Source organism: Lepidochelys olivacea (genome assembly GCF_965140295.1).
Source record: "Lepidochelys olivacea isolate rLepOli2 genome assembly, chromosome: 1".
Lineage (NCBI taxonomy): Eukaryota > Metazoa > Chordata > Testudines > Cheloniidae > Lepidochelys > Lepidochelys olivacea.
In genome coordinates this window covers 330,399,983-330,422,393 of record NC_140411.1, presented here as the reverse complement: position 1 = coordinate 330,422,393, position 22,411 = coordinate 330,399,983, and the positions used below count along the sequence as shown (strand labels likewise).

The following is a 22,411-nucleotide window of genomic DNA, read 5'->3' as shown; positions in this document are numbered from 1 at the left end:
AAAATTCATTCTCATATTATTTTTCAGTCAAGGAAAACAAATCTCCAGAAGTGCATACACGTGCACACAATTTAACTGATCATAAAAAATGCAATGTAATGTTTGAATGCAAACAAAGCTTCATCATTGTCTATATTTTAAGAATGAATAGTTGATTACTCAAATATTCTTCTGTCTCTAATATTCTGTTTTATCTATACACTCTAGCTGATAGCAGCTGCATTTAAAAAATCATTTACAGTTTATCTGAAACCATTAGATGTTTTTAGAAAATAAAATGTGTAACCTCTTACCTGAGCATGGAAATTTGACATAGTAGTTGTCTCTATGTCCTTCTTTCCCAAAATCTCCATTTTCACTGGTGAATTGGGAAAATTAAATGAAAAGTAGTCTAAAAAGTCAGGTAAATAAGTAGCTGCCCCATGAACAATACCCATTACATAGTAAGCTGCACAGTTTTCATTTTCACTAAAAACCAGACCCACAAACTCTTCTGCAAACCTCTCCATCTCCACAGGAGACAAGTGAGAGAGTTCATTACTGTAGGCATGGATAACTGATGCACCTCCATTAGGCTGGTGCTCAATATGAATGAGCTGTTTGAACTCCAATGTGTCCAACCTTTTGAGTTTATTCTGAACCCGTGGCTCCTTTAACGAGACAAATGGAAACTCACTGTTCTTGGGTATCTTGGACCCACAGTCCTTCTTGGGATCCATATTCATCTCACTGCAATCCTTAAGATGATCCTCTATGATGCCTTTGGCTTCTTGATCCTCAACATCAGAAAACAATCCTGAGCAGATGGTCTGAATAGATTTGCTGTACATTTTTGGACGCTTCCTTTTCTCACATTCTTTGTGTTTCTTTTTCTTTTTCTTCTTTACCTTTTTAATTAGTAATTCTTCTGCATTGGTTTTTGGTTTCTCCTTCCCACCTGTAAAGAGGAAAGAGATTTCTGAAACATCTTTATTTCCCCATTTAAATAATAGCATTAAAAGTTACCCATACATACCCCCATAAGAGGCATGCTGAGAGAGACTTAACACTACAATTAAAGTATCAAACAACTTTAGAAGTATTTTACTGAAGCCAAATAGAAACTAGAGCAATGTTATACAGTCAGGTTATGTCTGACCACTTATTCTAGCAGGATATTGACCATACACCAGTCTTCTCCAGAACCCCAAAATTTACCATTAGCTATAATTCTATCAAATGTATTTTATCTTCATATTATGCATTATGAAATAAGTACTCTTAAATACTGTAGATACAATTGCTATTTATTATTAGAAACTTGGCCCAATTGTTAAAAAGCAGGATTTTTCAGCTTTTTTTTTAAAAAAAAGCTAAGTAGAATCATGCTCTGAAAAAGTTAATAACCCTACTCTGAATATTGTTCTTTTGCTTATACTACTGAATTAGATAAGATGTGTGTGGATGCAGGAGACGGCAAAGAAAGGCACACCAAAAAAACCCACACTGACCAAGAAAGGAAAGTTTTGTAACAATCACAATCTTATCTGTGGTGTTTAAACAGTGGTGCAACCTCATCAGCAATTATGCCAGTACGTTAAATTATTTAAATGCAGATTGCAGTGTTGTAGCCATGTTCATCCCAGGATATTAGAGGAACAAGATGGGTGAGGTAATATATTTTATTTACTCCTGGAGGAATTCTGTGTCACTGCGCAATGCAGAATTTGCACACAATTAATGTTCTGTGCAGAATTTCCTTTTTCCCCATAGAATGGGCACTGCACAGCTGCTGGTCACCCCTAGTAGCTGCTGGACCCAGCACCCCAGCTTGCAAATAGAAGACTGCTAGGGGGAGGGGAAAGGAGAGGAGGAGCTGGAGAGTTCCTGGCAGCTGCAGTTCCCGGCACACCCGGAAAGAAGGAGGCAGTGCGCAGGAAACTCCGTACAAGCCTGGGACCCAGCATCAGGCTGTTTCTCTCTCTTGATCCCTGGGCTCTGAAGGGCACCCTGAAGCTAGGCTCTGTAGGGAAGAGGTTGCGGGTGTCTGGGCTGCGGGGCCCATGCCTGGCTCTATGGGGGCTGGGCGAGCACCCCAAGGCTGGGCTCTGAAGGGGAAGGGAGTGTTGGTGTCTGCATCAGGAAGGGGCAGCTTGCGGCTAGGCCCTGGGGAAAGAATGTGTGGGTGTTTGGGGTATTTGGTAGCGTTTCTTTAACTCTCTATTCCTGCAGGAATTTTTTTTTGTCAGCTGTATTGTTACAGACAGAGTTGGTGACAGATATTTTGAAATAAAATTACCAAAATAATTGTATCTGGTGTAATTATATAGTGTTATTTTGACAAACAAAATATGCAGAATTTTAAAATACTGTGCACAGAATTTTTAATTTTTTGGTAGAGAATTCCCCCAGGAATATTGGACCAACTTCTATTGGTGAAAGAGATAAGCTTTTGAGCTACACTGAGCTCTTCTTGAGGTCTAGGAAAGGTACTAAGAAGTGTCACAGCTAAATACAAGGTGGAACAGAACAGATTGTTTAGAACAGGGGTCTCAAATTCCCAGCCTGCGGGCCATCTGCAGCCCGAGAAGCTCCCCACTGCAGCCCACGGAGGAGAGACGCAGGCAGACGCTGCCGGCAATGTCCGCTAGAGGCTCCACCCGTAACTCCCATTGACTGGGGGAGAGGGACAGAGATATCATCATTACTTGCCAGGCAGAGGCAGCCATGAAGGCAGCATCATTAGTTGCTGGGCAGAGGCAGCCATGGAGGCAGCATCACTTTTTTCCACAATGAATGTAAACAAGTCAAAATATTGAACACAACTATCTGATGCACACTTTGCTGCAATCCTGAAGGTTTCAACTGATCAGTCACGGAGGCCAAACATCAACAAACTGACAGAACTGAAGCGTTGCAAGTGTTGGGCAAACACTAAAAACTCTCTGGCAGGTGAAAAATTGTATAAACTTGTGTAACAGCTTTATTATTTCTAAGAAATTCAAAATAAAAAATACAACATAAATGTTTTCTTTTCTGAACACCATCTTCAGTGTTGGCCCGCTGGGAGGATCTGAGGACTGGCACTGGCCCTAAAGCAAATTGAGTTTGAGACCCCTGGTTCAGAATAAGTAGTTAACACATATTCTAGGAGATTATTCAAGATGAAATGGCCCATTAACACCTCTCCAGTCATAGAATAAAAAAGGAGGGTAGTGCATTACAGATTGTTGTAATAAGCCATAAATCCAATGTCTTTATTAAGACCACGATTTTTGATGTCCAGCAACATTATGAATTTAAGCTCGTCTTTTGAAGGTGTTGCACAGGTTTTCTCTGACAATGAGGACTGGTAGGTCAGATATGGAGTTATCATATTGTCAAAAATGTTCACCACAGTTTATATGAATGTATTTGTCCTTTATCAGGTTTCTATGACAGTTCATTCAAGAGAGTCGTGATTGTCTGGTTTCATTCACATGGTAGTTTTTGGGGCATTTAATGCAGTAGATGAGATACAGCACATTGTGATAGACATATATAGGTAGGGTTACAATACGTCCAGGTTTTCCCAGACACTGCCTCTTTTTTGAGATTCCATCCTCTGTCTGGGTGGTTTTTCCAAACAGGAAATGTCCTGGATTTCTGCATAGCAGACACTGCAGCTTAGAAAGAGTCCCCATTGGTCTGACTAGTCCATTCCCCAGCAGCCAGATCCCACCCACCCGGGCCCCGGATCCCAGCCTTGGGGAGGAGGTCCTGCAGGGAGGCACTGACTAATGGCTGTTGCTGGGCTCTAAGCTTGCACCAGCCATGCTGCCACCCTGACAGGGAGCAACACTACTCCCCCCTCTCTAGTGAGTGCCCCTGCCACAGGTACCCCCTTTAGCTCTTCCAACTCCCCACCTCCAGCAGTGTCCTCTTTTTGGGAACCTGAAATATAGTAACCCTATGTGTAGGACCAACGGATCTTGAAAGGTGCGTTATGGGGGGGGGGGCAGGGGGAAGTGAGATATGTCTGCAGATTTTTAATCTGTGGTTATGGCTGGTCCTGGTGCTGCTTTCTGTTGATGTGTCCTGGGCTGTGGGGAGCTTGCTTCCGATTATGAGCTTGGCAAGACTGGGAGATTGTTTGAAGGCCAGAAAAGGGGGTTCAGGAAAGACTTCTTTCAGGATGTGGTCCCCACTGAGTATGGATTGTAATTGTTTAATGATACTCCATACCCATTCCAGTTAAGTGGAATGTGTGTTTACTACTTGTACTAAACAAGCTGTTCCACTTCTGAGTACCATTCCCAGATATGAAAAGTTCTCTAGGGCAGTGTATCTCCCCACTGTATTTTCCACTGAATGCATCCGATGAAGTGAGCGGTAGCTCACGAAAGCTTATGCTCAAATAAGTTTGTTAGTCTCTAAGGTGGCACAAGTACTCCTTTTCTTTTTTCTCTAGGGCAGTGTTTCTCAAATGCGGCCACCATGACCCCAGGGGCTTTTCTTGTGGCCACAGCCTCTTGGGCTGTGATTGGGGGGTAGGGTGAAGAGAAGAAGAGGGGGCACGGCCCACAATCACTCCTGAATGCACCATGTTGGTGTTGATTGCTGGGGCTGCCAGCAGGGGTTGGGCCCTACCCCCCTCTGAAGACACCTGGGACACAAAGCTGGAGGAGCAGGCAGCCAATGAATTTTCCATCTTCCCAGGGACAGTGGGGGGCTCAGACTTAGGGCTTCAGCCCTGGGGTGCTGGTAGGATAGCAGGTTCCAGCCAATGAGCTTTGGGCTCCAAGCCTCCGCTGCCTCCCTGACCCCCCCCCCCCCACTTCCCCCCATTGGCCCTGGCTTCCGCTGCCTCCCTCTAGGGCTTAATTTGGCCCCAGGCTTGACAGGGCTTAGTAAATCCTCTGTGAAAATTGATACTTCTATGTTTATTAATATAATTTAACAGATTTACTAGCCAGCAATAAATAAATTATGATTTGGATGTGTATATTTATTTGCTTTTCCTAAAGCTAATTAAGTGTTTTAGGAAAAAGTATGAGAGCAGCCATGAGCACGAGGCTACCAAAAATATGTCCTGAGAACCCCTGCTCTAGGGCTATGTCTATACTTAAAATGCTACAGCTGCAACGCTGCAATTATGCCCCTGTAGAACTTTACTGGAGGCATTCATTACACTGATGAGAGCAGATCTCCTGTCACTGTAGTTAAACCACCTGCTTGAGAAGCAGTATCCAAATAGCACTGTCTGCACCAGGCAGTTAGGTCAACATGAGGCAGCTTATGTCTACCTAACTCTAAAGCGTCTACACTACAACACTGCTCCTGCCACTGTAAGTGCCCCACTACGCTGACCTAGTAACTCCACCTCCACAAGAAGTATCGTGCTTAGGTTGATGGAGTTAGGGTGATATAGTATCTGTGTAGACACTGCACTACTTACATTGGCCCAGCAGGGAGCCCTGCACCCAACTCCCAGCTGGGAGCTTGGCGCAAAGCCAGCAGCCTGAGCTCTCAGCCTGCCCCACTGAAGTCAGTTCAAGCTCTCCTGGTGAGGACACACACCACCGGCAGAATTAGGATAGTGTGGACATGAAAATCTGCAGTAAATTACTGTGGTAGTTATGACTTAATTGTGCAGTGTAGACAGGACTATGTCTTACAGAGATGGATTTTTCACACCCAAAAAACATATAGCTATGTAAGTTTTTGGTGCAGACCAGCCATAGCTCAACAGCTCATTTCTTTCACCAAAAGATATTACCTCGCCCACCTTGCCTTTTTAAATGCTGACTGTCAGCCAGATTCCCATCTTTTGTTTAGCAAAATTGCCATTGAGCATCCATCCACTTAACTGCCTGAGCTCATGCTACTGCCAGAGTCCTCTCCTCTCTTGTCATGTAAATTATGGAGTGGTCGTGCCAGCACCGCATAAAGTTGAGGGGGACTTTTCATATAGAGCTAGTTTTTCCAAACTACCTTAAAATCTACATGCATACTGAAGTTGGCCTGAAAACTGCTAAACAACTAAATGGACCAGAGTGGTGAAGGGGCTCCCAAGCATAACTCTCTCCAGGTGATCTCATTCTAAAATTTTTTATTTCTTACAGCACTTTTCTTCCAACTTTTTTTGGGGGGGGGGGGGGGGAGAGAGGAAGAGGGAGGTGGCAGGGGGGGTGGTAGGGGCACATATGGGCAAAAACATATCCCCAAAAAATTATCACAGGACTGCCCTGAGCTTTATTTAGAGTCTGGCTCCACAATCCAGCTTGAGAATTTAATAAAGTTATTTGGCTCTCTTACTGGGTACAGAATGGTGCACATGACTGATTCAAGCTAAAAATTAGCCACATGCCACAGGATCCCACCATTACTGTGCCACGTGTAACCTTTAAAAGCTCTAAAAATCCTCAAATTCCAAAATCTGGTACGCCCCATACCAGGGGTTGGGTGTAGGCATTGCAGTACAAATTTGGGGCCCTTGAGCCAAGACGTTCCAAGGATTCAGTTTCCCAAAAGTGACGTTTTAAAAATGCTAGCTTAGTGCATAGCACTGTCCACATCAAGGTGAGAACTAGGAGGTTTGAGGTATGACAAGCATATAGTGCTGAGATTAGCAGGGAGGAAAGAACCACAAGTTGATGAATGAGGTAGGTCACACCTCTGCCACTGCAAAGCTCCTGGTATTTCTAAAGGGGGAAAAAAATAACATTCCCCTCCTTTTGTGTGGGGAAGAGGAAGGAAATGGGCTTTGGGATTCCCCATCACCCACCCTTAAAGGACACCCCCCTCCGCAGTCACCAGTTTCTTAAAAAATAGGGCTGTCAAGCAATTAAACAGGTTTAACAGCATGATTAATCACGCTGTTAAACAACAGAATATCATTTATTTTAAATGCTTTTGGATGTTTACTACATTTTAAAATATATTAAATTAAGACTACAAAGTGTACAGTATCCACTTTATATTACAAATATTTGCACTGTAAAAAACAAGTATTTTTCAATTCACCTCAGACAAGAACCATAGTGCAATCTATCATGAAAACTGAATTTACAAATGTAGAATTATGTACAAAATAACTGCATTCAAAAATACAACAATGTAAAACGTTAGAGCCTACAAGTCCACTCAGTCCTACTTCTTGGTCAGCCAATCACTCAGACAAACAAGGTTGGTTACTATTTGCAGGAGATAATGCTGCCTGCTTCTTGTTTACAATGTCACCTGAAAGTGAGAACAGGCATTTGCATGGCACCGTTGTAGCTGGCATTGCAAGGTATTTACGTGCCAGATGCGCTAAAGATTCGTATGTCCCTTCACGCTTCAACCACCATTCCAGAGGACATGCTTCCATGCTGATGATGGGTTCTGCCTGAACGATCCAAAGCAGAGGGGACTGACACATGTTCATTTTCATCATCTGAGCCAGATGCCACTAGCAGAAGGTTGATTTTTTTTTTTTTGGGTGGTTCGGGTTCTGTAGTTTCCACATCAGAGTGTTGCTTTTTTAAGACTTCTAAAAGCATGCTCCACCCCTCGTCCCTCTGAGATTTTGGAAGGCACTTCAGAGTCTTAAACCTTGGGTTGAGTGCTGTAGCTATTTTTAGAAATCTCAACAGTACCTTCTTTGTGTTTTGTTAAATCTGCTGTGAAAGTATTCTTAAACGAACATGTATTGGGTCATTGTCCGAGACTGCTATAATGTGAAATATATGCAGAATGCGGGTAAAACAGAGCAGGAGACATACAGTTCTCCCCTCAAGAAGTACAGTCACAAATTTAATTGACACTTTTTTTAACGCGCATCAGCAGCATGGAAGCATGTCCTCTGGAACGGTGGCCAAAGCACGAAGGGGCATACGAATGTTTAGAATATCTGGCATGTAAATACCTTGCAACACCAGCAACAAATGTGCCATGCAAACACCTATTCTAACTTTCAGGTGACATTGTAAATAAGAAGCAGTCAGCAGTATCTCCGGTCAATGTAAACAAACTTGTTTGTCTTAGCGATTCACAGAATAAGAAGTAGGACTGAGTAGACTTGTAGGCTCCAAAGTTTTACACTGTTTCGTTTTTGAGTGTAGTTATGTAACCAAGAAAAATCTGCATTTGTAAGTTCCTTTCACAATGAAGAGATTGCACTTCAGTACTTGTATAAGATGAACTGAAAAATAATATTTCTTTTGTTTATAATTTTTACAGTGCATATATTTGTAATCAAAATATAAAGTGAGCACTGTGCACTTTGTATTGTGTTGCATTGCAATTGAAATCAATATTGAAAATGTAGAAAAACATGCAAAAATTTAATAAATTTCAATTTATTTCAATTCAAATAAATTGTTATAAGTGCAATTAATATTTTTATGAGTTAATCGTGTGAGTTAACTGTGATTAATTGACAGCCTTATTAAAAACAAGAGAAATTCACTAATAAAAAGCTTTGTTAAAGGAGTGTTAAGGCTGCTTAGCAGTGCCTCATACATTCCAGAATGTGGAGATTGGAAGCCCAAGAGAAAGGCTCTAAGAATCAGGAACAGCATGCAACCAGACAAAATACAAGTTAGAAAACCAGCTACTGACATGCTTCTTATACCACAATGGACCCAAACTTCAGACAGAGGAAGTAAAAAACCCACAAATATGGTACAGGGAAGTAGGTATATATCTTTAAACACCCACATGTGGATTGTAGCAACAGAAGAGAATGGGTTTAGTTTCTGTTTTATTTAACTAAGAAAGTACAAATTACAGATTAGCAGGGAGCTTGAAAGCAGGTGTAATACCTGAAACCACTTAGCTCCTTAGATTACCTAGATTTAATGTTGGTGTCCCTGCAGGTACAATTTTAAACATTACTATATATTTCCAGACTGCCCTATGCTGAAAGCTACTTTGGAAACTATGATAGCAATTAAGGCATTAATTTATCTGTCAGGGTAGGGACAACCTTCCCTCCACTTTCAAGGTGGCAAAGAAGGGGATGGAGGTTGGTTTATTTTATTTTTTTGGGGTGGGGTGGGGTGGTACTATCAGTAGTACTGAGAGTGGCAGCTAAACCCATTAACAGGTATGGAACTGCATCTGATTTTTGATAGTTTAAACATACCATCAAGTACTAGTAGGTTCCTACACTTTATTTTTAAACAGATACTTGTTTATCTTCTCCCGCTGACATAGCTTATGCCACTCACAGGGGTGGTTTTTTATGCAGACATGAGAGCTCTCTCCTGTTGGCACAGAGTGTCTTCCCCACACACGCTGTAAGCAGAGACATGCCTTAAGGCAGGGGTACTCAGTAAGTGGACAGAAGGCCAAATCCAGTCTGCCACATGATTTTGAATGGACCATGAAATCTTTATTTACTTATTACTGTTATTGCAGTGTGAAAAATGTCCCTCTGGCGTCTGGACCTTGACTATACCTTGACCAAGAAATCTGGATCTTGACAAAAAATAAATAATTGACTACCCCGATCTAAGGTCTTGTCTACACAAGAAACTTGCATACGTTTAAACGGATTTTGAAATAGATTTTAGTTAAACCAGTGCAAACCCATGTGTGAACATACTTAAATCAGTTTAATCACATTTAAGTTTAAATCACCAAATTAAGCTAAATCAACCTAAGTGTGTCCTCACTTGTTTAACTAAATTTTAAACAGGAGATTTTAATTAAACTGGTGAAACTTAAGTGTACGTAGGCCAGCCTTGGTAGGGCACTATTATATTAAAGACCTCTAAAAAGTCAAGGACATGTCTCAAAGTTTTACCAGTCCCGTTGTCCCCCTGAAGTCCATGACCTTATCTTCACTAGAAAAAAAAAAAATGGTGTATTTAACACATTGGCTAACGAATGTTAAAATATACCTCTCTCCCCCGCCCCCCCACAGTACAGAACTGTCTCATCTCAAACTTTTTTACTGGTGACCCCTTTCACATAGCAAGTCTGAGTGTGACCTCCCTTATCAATTAAAAACACTTTGTTTATTTAACACCATTATAAATGCTGGAGGCAAAGCGGTGGAGGCTGACAGCTTGCGAACCCCCATGTAATAACCTCACGACCCCAAGGGGTCCCAACCCCCAGTTTAAGAACCCCTGGGTTAGTTAATCCTTCACCAATCACTAAAAAGAACTGTCTGTTCAGTGTTGGAGGCAGCAATTATACCAATATATATATTTAACCCCCAAGATTACTAAAACTGAAATATTAGCAACAATCCCTATTTCTTTCCATACTATAATAAGCATGACAGGAAATGAAAGTGAGTATATACAAAGTTTTAATCATGTGCTGGAGTGATTACACCATTTATGCACAGTTCGGAGATAACTGCAACTATATATTTCCCCTCAGGCCTTACAAGAAGGCTTAGGGCTACTGTTGCTATGTGAGGTTTGGGGTCAAGGAAGCACTTGCTGGCAGCATGACCCTTAACAGGACCAGAGAGAGGTCCTCTCATCTTAAAGACGCTCAAGAAAGCATTGGAACAACAAAGCAGGGTAGGAATTAGTTTACTTTCTCTAAAAAGAAAAGGAGTCTTGTGGCACCTTAGAGACTAACCAATTTATTTGATTGCATGCATCCGATGAAGTGATCTGTAGCTCACGAAAGCTTATGCTCAAATAAATTGGTTAGTCTCTAAGGTGCCACAAGTACTCCTTTTCTTTTTGCGAATACAGACTAACACTGCTGTTACTCTGAAATCTACTTTCTCTGACCTCCACACCTGGGGGCAGGAGAGGGACAGACAAAAGAGAAGCAAAGTGCTGGATGAAATCCCTCACCAGATCTGGAATGGAAAGCAGTGGAGATCCCCACACACCATCTCCCATCTACAGAACACAGCAAAGAGAAGTAGTGGGCCTGGAGATCAGAGGCATCCCTTGACCTCTCCTTGGGAACAAGGAGAAGCACTGGGGCAAGGAAGGTGGGAACACCTCCCCACACAGAGAATATGAGCTGAGCAAAGAGGAAGTAGCATAGACAGGAAGGGAGACAGAACACAGCTCCTATTCCCCTGCATGAAAGACCCTTAAAATACACCAACTGGAGTGCAGAAGTAGTTTTGTTATTTTTTTAAAAGGAATTAAAGTTGCTGGGCATGCTACTAAGAGGCTGCACTATTAGAAAACTGGGTACTTTAGTCTTCTTTAATCTTTCAAATTGACAGCTTCCCTTTAAGAAAGGAAAAAAATTTTAAAGCTCCCTGCATTCTACACTGGTCTTATTCTTCACTAAAGTTACCATTAGAAACAGTTTAACAATGCAGAACAAGTTTTGGTTTTTGTTTTTTTGTTTTTGTTTTTTTTTTACACTACATACACAGGACTGATGTTAGTTTTAATCAAGCATTGTACTTCACTTTTACCCTGAAAGAAAGTCTTGTACTTTACTTAGCAGCCCAAGTTCCTGTATGGAAGATCATTCAACCCCACTATAATCATATGGGTCACTATCTTACTACTTATAAAAAAGGCAACATTAAAAAGAAAGTTACTTAGGTTGCAAAATCAAATTGTTGAAATTTAGAAATGCCAAATTTAAGATAGTGTTCAGGATTAATCCTGGCCCTCTTGTGTGCCCTTACAATGAACTGAATGAGACAGGGATCCTGTGGTAAAAAATAGCGTATGATCATGTAACTAAACACTGCATCATAATGCATATTATGCACAATGGGGGCAAATCAATGTTGCACAGACAATCTTAAATCAAACATTTCTTAACTTTTCAAGTTAAGTGTTCTTTAAGTTGATTTTTTACTTCCAAGAGAGCAAGTAAGAGTGCCACTAGGGCATAGTGCATGAGCAGTTTGATGGAGATTACACAGCAACCTAAAGCCAATTACATTCCCATATCAATTCTGTTTTACTATTCTGAATCAAAGCAAGATAAACAGTGAAACTATAAAAGGCTTAAATTCCAATTTAAACTTTATTTTTAACTTAAAAAATTCAAATTTCAAACATGGAGAAAGTAGGGTCCACTCAAGGATGCGCCACTGGCACTCGCTGCCTTGAACACACATCAAAAAGCTAAAGGTATGTGCTCACTGAAGAGTCAACTTGGATAACCAGCACCCAGGTTAGTTTAGCTCAGTTATAAGCAGACACACTGCAAACCATTGCCAAGTTAGTGTCCTCACTGGTGCTGCACTCACCAATGTGTGTTGCTAGGACACCTGAAGGCATCTCTCATTGTTCTTTACGCTGTAGAAAAACTCAGCCACTCTATGCTTCCTTCCCAGTGAGTTGTGGTAAAATCTGTATGTCCTTCCTGGCACACAGCGAGGAGAGGGGAGAATTGTTGAAAGGTTTTGGAGGATTATCAGGACACAAGTGATGCCCCTTCTGTTGTGAGGACACAGGCTACTAGTTACCAGAGTGAAAGCAGCACTGAGCTCTAGCCTACACCCCCAGCTAGGCCAGCTATCCTGGGCTGAAAGCACCACTAAAGTTGGGTGGGGTTTGAGTGGGAGGACAGAATGCGGGTTAGGAAAAACACCTGACTTACTGAGTTAACTGTTTCAGAGTAGCAGCCGTGTTAGTCTGTATTCGCAAAAAGAAAAGGAGTACTTGTGGCACCTTATAGACTAACAAATTTATTTGCGCATAAGCTTTTGTGAGCTAGAGTTAACTGTGTAGTCGAGACATATCCTATCAGACCAAAGGACAGTGCCATTTGTGTTAAAGTTGCTTTTGTACAAAGATGGGATGGGGGAGTGTAGTGGTATGGTCACCCGGTCCCAGCCCAAAGGGGTTAAAAGCCAGCCCTTGGAGAGGGCCAGGGCAGGGAGCCTTAGGCTGGGTTGATTGGGAGGCAGCCTCAGCTGTGGCCACGCCCCAAACAGAGTCAGATGACCCTATAAAGGGGCTGCTGGGCTGAAGCTCAAGAGACTCTCTCTAGCTTCTGAGAGGGAGGGACCTGGCTGCAGGGACCTAAGCAGAGTACCTAGACTGGAGCAGGGCTCGGGAAGGCCCTGAGGAGCTGGGGAGCTCCAGCCAGGAAAGCCCCAGGCCGCAGCCTAGTATTAGGTCCAACAGGTACTGGGGTTGCAGGGGACAGACCAAGGTTAGACAGAGACACCAGGTCCAAACCCAACCTTGCCTGTGATGAGTGGCTTATACCGCAGTCTGCCCCAGGGTGCGGGGCTAGCAGCTCACTGGCAGTAGTCTACGACTGAGGCGAGGCAGGAATGGGGGCCCCTGCCCCCGACACCTCTCCCACAACAGATTTGAATAATGAAAGCATCTTACTGCCAGGGGGCAGCACCCCAGCATACAAGGGGCACCGGCTCTGGGAGGGACACGGAGGCCCAGCATAAGCAGAGGGCGCTCCAAGGCTAGAAGTGGAACTAATTCCCAGGACACCAGCAGGAGGTGCTGCAGGGTGAGTCCTGCATGCTTACAGGGAGAAACAGGCCTAAAGCAACCCAAGAGGATTTGTGGGGTCTGGAAGGACTGAAAGAAGGGAGGAGGAGAAAATTACTGTCAATCTTCTCCTGTCTAGAAAGATAGGCCTTCTGCCTAAAAATAAATTTTATGCTTTAATCATGTAAATCACTGTACAAATAAGTTTCTACAGGCTTCTCTACCCAGGGATTTTAAACTGGATCCAAATAGAGTTAGTCCAGTTTGAAAATGCTTGCATACACACGACAACCCATCACTCTACACTTACTCTTCGTTTATCAGGAACTCTGGAGTCCCTTGGCAAAGTGGACTAGGTTTGCTTAGAACTGAATTAGTTCAGTCTTTTGTTCATGTGCATGAATTGCTGTGCACCACTTTTTTGCATGCTTCCATTGGCTATCCCACAGTGCTTTGCAGGTTGACCATTACTGATCTGTCCATTTACTTGTGTGTCCTCCCTGCTCTGGTGTCAAGTTTCCAGGATGACCCTTCCCTCCCTTTAAAAGATTGTGTAAAGACAGATTTTGCCCATTTGCTCCTTGATCCTAGTATATCATTATTCTGATGATACAACTGCAATAGTCCCACAACATGCTTTGCACAGTTGCTTGGACCTTTGCCAAGTCTCTGGATCTCACTGACATTTGGGAAGAAGGGTCAGTTCATGAAACTCTTGTGGCCAACCACAAGACTAAGGATCTTCTCAGCGACACTGCAAAGCATATCTGTGAGGGGTCAAGACTGGGACGCCAACCAGTGCCACACAAAGAGCAAGCAGCTGAGGAGAAAGTATATTAAATGAGGGATAAAAGGAGACATTCTCCCTTCAACACGAAGGATGACCAGCTAGACCTATCAGAGGATGAGCAGGATGATGCTGGAGAAGAGCTGCCCCCTGACAGCCAGGATCTTTTGAGACTCAGGACCATCTGGAAAGACAGTCTCCATCCTGCACTGCAACAATTGCTGTTCTACACTGGATGATCCTGAGTTCCATCCTCTAGAGGGAATTTCAGCATGTAAGTACCTATCTTTACAATTCATTATTATTGTTGGTGGATGTGAGCTAAGAACCTCTCCCTTCCCCTACCCCCTTTTACATGCTTCAAAATGGCACCCACCAGCATGGCATAGTCGCAGTCTGCTCAACACCTCTCCCACAACAGATTTGAATAACAAAAGCATTTTGTGCAAAATTCAACAGCTTATTGAGACAGTGCTCACAGGAAAAGAAATCTGTTTAGTTTTCTTAGTTTACCTGATGCACAAGTGCACGATGCATCCCTGGTCAAGGCACAAACAATACTGCTCCACACTGAAGTTCAATGCCCTGTAATGCACACTGTAGCGGACAGTCATTGTAGGACCTTATCTATTCTTCTCTACACACTCTCAGTCTTAAGCTCTGCTAGATCTCCTCTGCAGACATGGAAAAATAGCTCGATTTTGTTTTACACATTAAGAATAGCCACATGCCCGTGCTGCCCAGTGTAGCTTGCAAGCCCCTTCCACTCCTACAGTGCATCTGTGGGGTTGGAGATAAATCATTCTGGTAAATAACTTCACAGCCTATCTTGCTGGTCTGCCTTTTGCCTTTTTGAATAAGACCATTTTCTACCTCCTAGTCATCCACCTCTGCATGATGTCATTGAAAATGAGGACATCCTAGATGTAGAGGGAATTACAATCCAGCTCACCTCCCAAGAACCCCATAGCCCACTCTTTAAACCTATGACACCATAACAGCACTTCCAGCATGAAAACAAAACTGCAAACAAACCTGGAGCCACCCTCACCCCTAACAGCATAGAAGCAGACAGTACACTGAAATCCAAATACACTCTGACCACTTAGATCTCTGAATTTCTTCCAAGAATGGGAATAGTCAAGGCAAGATCACAGACATGCTTAAATCATGATTCTCATTGTTCATAGCCCAAACAAAATAAGCTAAGGTTCCCCCCACCCCCACCGCCACAGCACCTGCAACAGCCAGACAATCAAGGACAACATTTCTATATCTACTACTCACAGGCTGGCCAATCTGGAGGGGGAGAAAGACGACGACTAGGGACAACATGTTTTCAGAATTCATTCCAGAGTCACAGAGGAAAGCCAGGCTGGCTGAGAGATGGAGGCTTTACAAGAATAATCAAAAGGACAAAGAAATGCACTTATTTCAGGAGATCATGGCAGAGGCCAAGAACAGAATCACCATGCTCAAAGAGAGCATGGAACAAGCAGATGCAGAAGCAACTCATGGACACTCTCCTGAGCCAGAATGCCCTTCTGCAAAACATGCTCTTGATAGGCCAACAGGCCCTGCATTCCCATAATTTGGGACCCAGCCATGTCCTTCAGCCCTTGCACACTGCTGTCCATTGGGACCAGCAGCAACTCCTAACCTCTTCATCCCCACAGCAGTGCTCCCAGAAGCTGTGATCATTCACGACAGATCCAACTTCTGGGCACAAAGAACACTAGCACTTGGGAGTCCAGCTCTTTTAAACCTTGCAACAACCCTGATAAGTTTGAGCAGAGGTACTCAACCCCAAAATCCAAGCCAAGGCTTATAGTCACTTATCTCCCTTACCAAATTGTGGTATCTGAAATGTTCTTACTGTTGCACTTTGAGTTCTGTTTGCACTGTTGCAGTAATTAAACATGTGTACAGTTGGTTAATATTGTATTTAGAAACATTTAACTAACCAAAGATATTTTTCCTTTGGTTTCATTAAAATTTCATAATAATGATTTACAATACTGCCCGAATCATCACTACATTTAAAACAAAGAATCCTTGAAATAAAGTTGAAATAATTCACAGCGTTTTACAAAAGCACATAAGGAAAGTTAAACTTCAAAACATGCACACAATGTTCCCCAGTACTCACATCTGCATCTCACCACCCACCCCATCCCTCCAGGCTAACATGTTCAGGTATGTGACTCAAAATACAAAAAACAGTAGGCATCCCTGACAGTATTCCTATGGGTGTTTATGTTCTCTGTGGAATCCCTACTGTCTGCTCAGACCTCAGAGCAAGTCTCCACACCCCAGTCTCCCATCCATCAGTAAGGCTTTCCTCTGTCTCTCTCAACTATTCTCCAAAAACAAAACATGCAATTATAACGGTTGGAACATCTTTTTCGGCTGCTTCCAACCTATTCCACAAACAGCAACATCTTCCTTTCAAATGGCCAAATGCACACTTGACCACCAACCAGCAACTACTCAGGTGATAATTAAAACATTCCTTCCTTCTGTCCAAGCAGCTCACATATGGCTTCAATAGCCAAGGCATCCGGGGATAAGCCAGATCTCCCAGAATAACCGGACCAACCTCCATACCATTAATGTCCACATTACTCTTGGGGGGCACACAGTTCTTCCTCCATTAATTTAAATAGGACTGAGTTCTGAAAGATCCAAGCATCATGGATCCTTTTAGACCACCCTACATTTATGTCTGTAAACCTGCCACGGTGGTCCACCATTTCCTGCAGCGCCACGAAGAAACAATCTTCTCTCTCTGTTTATAAATGCTGCACCACAGCAGGTGGGAGGGAAGGGATTGGGGGGAAATGATGGGGCAATTGATGGAATCCATGTGCCCAATTCAGTTTAGGAACTTCATGCATGCAAAGCATCAATCACCTCTGAGCATTACTAAGCTTCCTGAACTGGTTAGACAGCACCTTAATGGCATAGCAGACCTACATGAGAATGGTCCCAGCAGTTGGATTTCCCCACACTGAATTGGTGGCTACAGACTGGTAATGTTCTGGAGTGGCCAACTTCCAGATGGCAATGCCAACCTGTTTCTCCACAGATATGGGGCAGTGCACATTGGTATGCTGTCCCTGAAGCTCCTGGGTCAGTTTTATACTGGTCTCAAAAAAGGTAATCCTTGCTGCTCTGAAGCCTTCTTGCCACTGCTGGTCATTTGCTCTGCAGAACCATCTTCTCCCACTAAGCCACGTTAGTTTTCCTGGCCCAAAAATGACACAAAATGCTATGTAGATTATCCAAGGAACTGGTCCTCCTATCCAAACATCATGGCGGTCTCCAGTTCTACCACCTTGTCCTGCTACCACCACTGCAGAATATCTTCCTGCTGCTAGAGGAGTGGTTATTGCTACCATAGAATATTTTCCTGCTCCCACATCAACTTGGTAGTGTGACACACAAAGTCCAATACAGAATTCATCTAGCTCCATGTGCTGTAATACAACTGAAGCAGCCTGTGCATATTCACACAGTTGTCAAAATTAGTGGATACTTTTGATCTGAATATATCTGTCTCAACACCCCATCTGCAAAATGTGGATAATGCCCCTCACCTCTCAGGGATTCTGTGCAGATAAATTAATGCTCGTAAGGAGTAGACACTCTTATGATGAGTGCCATAGAAAAGCCGATGAGGAAATTAATAATTCTGCTTTCAGAGCAGGTTTGAATAGTGTGCAGTAAAAAAGGCCTGGGGTGCCACATTGAACAATGAAGAAAACACAAAATATTGAATAGCTGCTCATTAAATGAACACTGTCCATCCTGTGCACTGACTGACGCAGGGGTCCAGTAGGAAAACAAATGGAATCACGTAATTATAACACTATTATAATGCACAGACACATTGCATTATGTCTAAAGGTCAAACAAACTTGGATTATTTCAGAGTGAAGTGAATTCCCAATAACTTGAGAATGGGCTTCTCTCTCCTCTTTACAGGCTAACTAATAATCCTATAGCAATGACCCCAAAAACTATCATAATGCATAGGTACAAGGTGGCCAAATTAAGATTGCAGAGACCATCTTAATTCTAGGTTTCAGAGTAACAGCCGTGTTAGTCTGTATTCGCAAAAAGAAAAGGAGTACTTGTGGCACCTTAGAGACTAACCAATTTATCTGAGCATAAGCTTTCGTGAGCTACAGCTCACTTCATCGAATGCATACTGTGGAAACTGCAGAAGACATTATATACACAGAGACCATGAAACAATACCTCTTCCCACCCCACTCTCCTGCTGGTAATCGCTTATCTAAAGTGATCACTCTCCTTACAATGTGTATGATAACCACGGTGGACCATTTCCAGCACAAATCCAGGTTCTCTCACCCCCCCCCCCTTTTTGGGCTATTACCCGCAGGAGAGTTTGTGTGGGGGGGACGGAGGGTGAGAAAACCTGGATTTGTGCTGGAAATGGCCCACCTTGATTATCATACACATTGTAAGGAGAGTGATCACTTTAGATAAGCGATTACCAGCAGGAGAGTGGGGTGGGAGGAGGTATTGTTTCATGGTCTCTGTGTATATAATGTCTTCTGCAGTTTCCACAGTATGCATTCGATGAAGTGAGCTGTAGCTCACGAAAGCTTATGCTCAAATAAATTGGTTAGTCTCTAAGGTGCCACAAGTACTCCTAATCTTAATTCTGGCATTTCCTAACTTGAGTTCTTGACCTTGCAGCCTAATGTTAGTTTCAGTAATATTTAGATACAAAAACCATAACAAAAGATGCAGCTATCTTAAATTATGTAATTTATAGCACTAGTATGATGTATAGGACATTTAAACTATGGTAACAGGGAGAACATACTTTTTTCCTGTTAATAGCACATATAACAAAAGCGGATTTTCAGTTTTCAATTTGTAAACTTTACACTGCCTCATTACAACCATCTGGAAAATGGGCTTTTAATTAAAACATGAAAAGTGTCACTAAAATTCAGCATTCACTGGAAATATATAATTTTAGACATTAACACATTACAGATGAATACTGTTTCGTTTGAACATACCTTTCTGCAATAATGTGACCTCTCCATTCTCTTTCTTGATCTCATTCATTATTTTATGTTTCTTCTTTTCTTTCTGCTTCTCTCTGTCCCTCTCTTTAATTTTATCTTTGATTTGATCTGAAAGGAAAACATTTTAAGACTGAGCAGGAACAGAAGAGTTTCACATGAAATTGTCACATGTATGTTTCATACTACACAAACAAAGGCTCTAATCAGTTTGGGGAGGGAGTGGGAAAGGAAGAGATATTTAAATCCACAGGACTTGGACAATCAAACATTTACAAGTATCTCATATCTGTTGTACAATAGTGAAAGTTTGTCTAACTATGCTGAACTTCTGTTTTCTGGTTCTGTTGAACCAACTGTACACAACCTTTTATATAATCTGGTACTGTATCAGTGGTTAAAACAGTTTATGCATATTCATCACAAGTCAGTACTTCTGCTATGTTTATATTTCATCGGCAAGTAGATTTGATTTCTTGAAGTTCACAGTTTCATTAAATATTTTGTCTATTTCTTATCCTCCAAAGAAATCCGAAAGAAAAAAAATTGGAATTTGCATTTTCCTACAGGCATGTCCACAACAGCAACTCTGCACCAAAACATCCTCTTAATATCCTAAACCTGAACACTCCATATTGCAAATGAAACTTTAAAAGGATACTTGAAAGGTTCGAGTTGTTTTTACATTTGTCACTACTGCTGACCCGTTTGAAACAAAACACTCCAGCTAAGTCTGGAGATGCAAGGTCTTTTAAATGGAATGCCCTGGTTGCAGTGTAGCATAAACAGCAATCAGACGTTAGACTCAGATGGAAATGGAAGAGAAATATCAGGCCTCTCCTTTTGCAATATTGTATTGGCACAACAAGAAGTCTTTTTAAATGTTAAGCATCCCAAGCATTAGGGCTTCCACCACTTTGCAATCTTCACTTCTAGAGGAATTCTGCATCACTGCACATGTGCAGAATTCATGTTTGGTGCAGAATTCTACCTCCCTCCCCGCCCCCAGCAGAAAATATATACTGCCCAAGTGCGGCAGTTCCAACTTTTCCCACCAGAGTCTGCTGTGGCACCAGACCAGCTAGCAGCATGAACACAGCTGGCGGTTCTGGTACCACAGCAGAATCTAATGGGTAAAAGGCGGAACAGCAGCACCTCTGGGGCAGAATGTATTTTCTGTGGGGGGGAAAAAGAAAGATTCTGTGCAATTCCCTCAGGAGGAGAAGTTCATCACTGCACCCTGCCCACAGAGCTAGGTTAAGACAGAGTGGGGCACACAGAGCTGTTGGTGGGGGGCACAGACTGGGGTTCAGAATGGCTGGGTGGACAGAGTGGGGCATGGGCTCAAGCACTAGCGGGGTGACAGCCTTGAGCCAGGGGTTGAATGGGAGTGGGGATGTAAGGCCACATGGGGATGGAGGGGGCAGCAGAGACCTCTGGGGATGAGGGGTTCAGGGACAGGGACAGATGTGTCTGTCTCAATGGGAGAGGCTTGGGGTCAGCCAGGTTCTGCATGTGGGAGGCTCCCCAACAATACCACCCCTACCCCTCAAAAAACCCATTCCATACTTCTCAAACCCACATGCAACAACCCTCCAAGTTCACCCCAGGCTCCTTTCCTTTCTCTCAGCTCCTCTGCTATCCTTGACTCCCCCAAGCCTTTGCACTGTTTCTGATGAGTGCAGGAAATACACAGTTCAATATTGTAATTTAAAGGAATACAAAGTTCTGTATTAATATGCCAAGTAAGGAATCTATTTGTCCAAAAAAAAAAAGAAAAAAAGAAGAATTTTTTTTTTACCAGAATCTTTGTTTTGGTTTGTATTCTTACAGACATACTTGCTGACAGATATTTTGAAATAAATTAACAAAATAATTGAAACTGGCATAATTCTGTTGTGTTATTTTGACAAATAAAATATGCAAAATCTTAAAATATTGTGCGCAGAATTTTTTGGTGCAGAATTTCCCCAGGAGTAAATCTTTGTGAGTTCATAATTATTGACACCATACCAGGCTTTTTAACCCCCTCAGAGGTCAGAGCGGAACCTGGTGTCACCACACTTAAACCATGCATTTCAAAGCCAGAAGGTTTAGCCACTAACGCTGCCTCAACAGCATAGCAAGGAGGCAATTCTAATAGTCCTTTCTGGTGCTGAGGGTGATGCACACAGAGCAAGGAAAAAAGTTAATTACTTTCCATTAATATTCTTGAGTGTTCTGCACCAAAAAATTAAAAATTCTGCAGCAAAAATATTTTAAAGTTCTGCAAATTTTATTTGTGAACTAAATGTGGAGGCTCCAGCATAGCATTGGGGAGCATAGGCCACTGGTTGCACAAAGGTGGGAGATCACTGTGCAGCTCCCCCCAGGACACGGACTCAGCAGTGAGGCTGAACCAAACCCTGACGACAAGTGCAAGAACTTGGCCTGCCCCAGAAACACCCCAGGGCCCTGCCCCTGGGTGCCAGGTGCATCAGGTGTGGGCGGGCAGGCTCAGCAAGGCAGGACCGAAGTGGGAAGGGGATTAGTGTGGGGGGATCCAGGTGTGGGTTGAAAGGGTTCTGTGTGGGGCAATCTGGGTGCAGGCGGCTCCGTGGGGGATCCAGGTGCAGGGGGATCCGGATGCACAGGGGCTTGTTGGGGAGGGATTCTGGGTGCAATGGAAATGGGACTCTGAGGGGGTCCAGGCGATGGTTGGGGTTCAGCAGGGGTGCGTGGAAGATGCAGGGGAGGGTCCAGATGCAGCTTGTTGGGGCTCAGTGGGGTGGGAATCCAGGTGGCTTGTTGGAGTGGTCCAGATGCAGGGAAAGTGGAGCTCATCAGAGGAGGGATTCTGAGTGTGGGGCTCGGCGGGAGGGTCTGGATGCACAGGGGTTGGGCAGATGGGGGAGCAGCTCCCTGTACAGGGATCCCCCCTTGCAGCTGAGGAATGCAGGAAACAGGGAGTTTGCAGAGCTTCCTTCAGCCAGGGGAGAAATCTGGAGATGGGTCTGACCTGGCCCTGGATGCCATGCAAGGGAAGAGGAAGTCCTGTCCCCCCCAGCCCAGCCAGGACTAGCAGCTGAGCCCGGTACAGGATAGAAGCCACCAACCAGGTCTTCCCTAGTCCTGCCTCCTACCCAACAGTGATTTACCTCTCTGCTGGCTGCCCTGGGCCCCTGAAATATACTGCTTGGGAGGGTTGCATGACTACTCTTGTG

The 22,411-nt window shown here is 43.2% G+C and overlaps 1 protein-coding gene across 2 annotated transcripts in view; it reads right to left on the bottom strand.

Moving 5' to 3' along the window:
- Window positions 1-22,411, bottom strand: part of RSBN1L (round spermatid basic protein 1 like) — a 94,521-nt gene that overhangs the window by 52,363 nt on the left and 19,747 nt on the right. Inside the window, exons 2-4 of one of the 2 annotated variants that reach the window (XM_084616659.1) lie at window positions 19,203-19,319; window positions 677-937; window positions 294-358 (exon numbers count right to left, since the gene is read on the bottom strand). In XM_084616659.1, coding sequence (XP_084472785.1) covers window positions 294-358; window positions 677-937; window positions 19,203-19,319 — 443 coding nt within the window. Of the gene's footprint in view, window positions 1-293; window positions 938-19,202; window positions 19,320-22,411 lie in introns of both variants that reach the window. The other variant, XM_084616658.1, reaches the window with a different exon arrangement.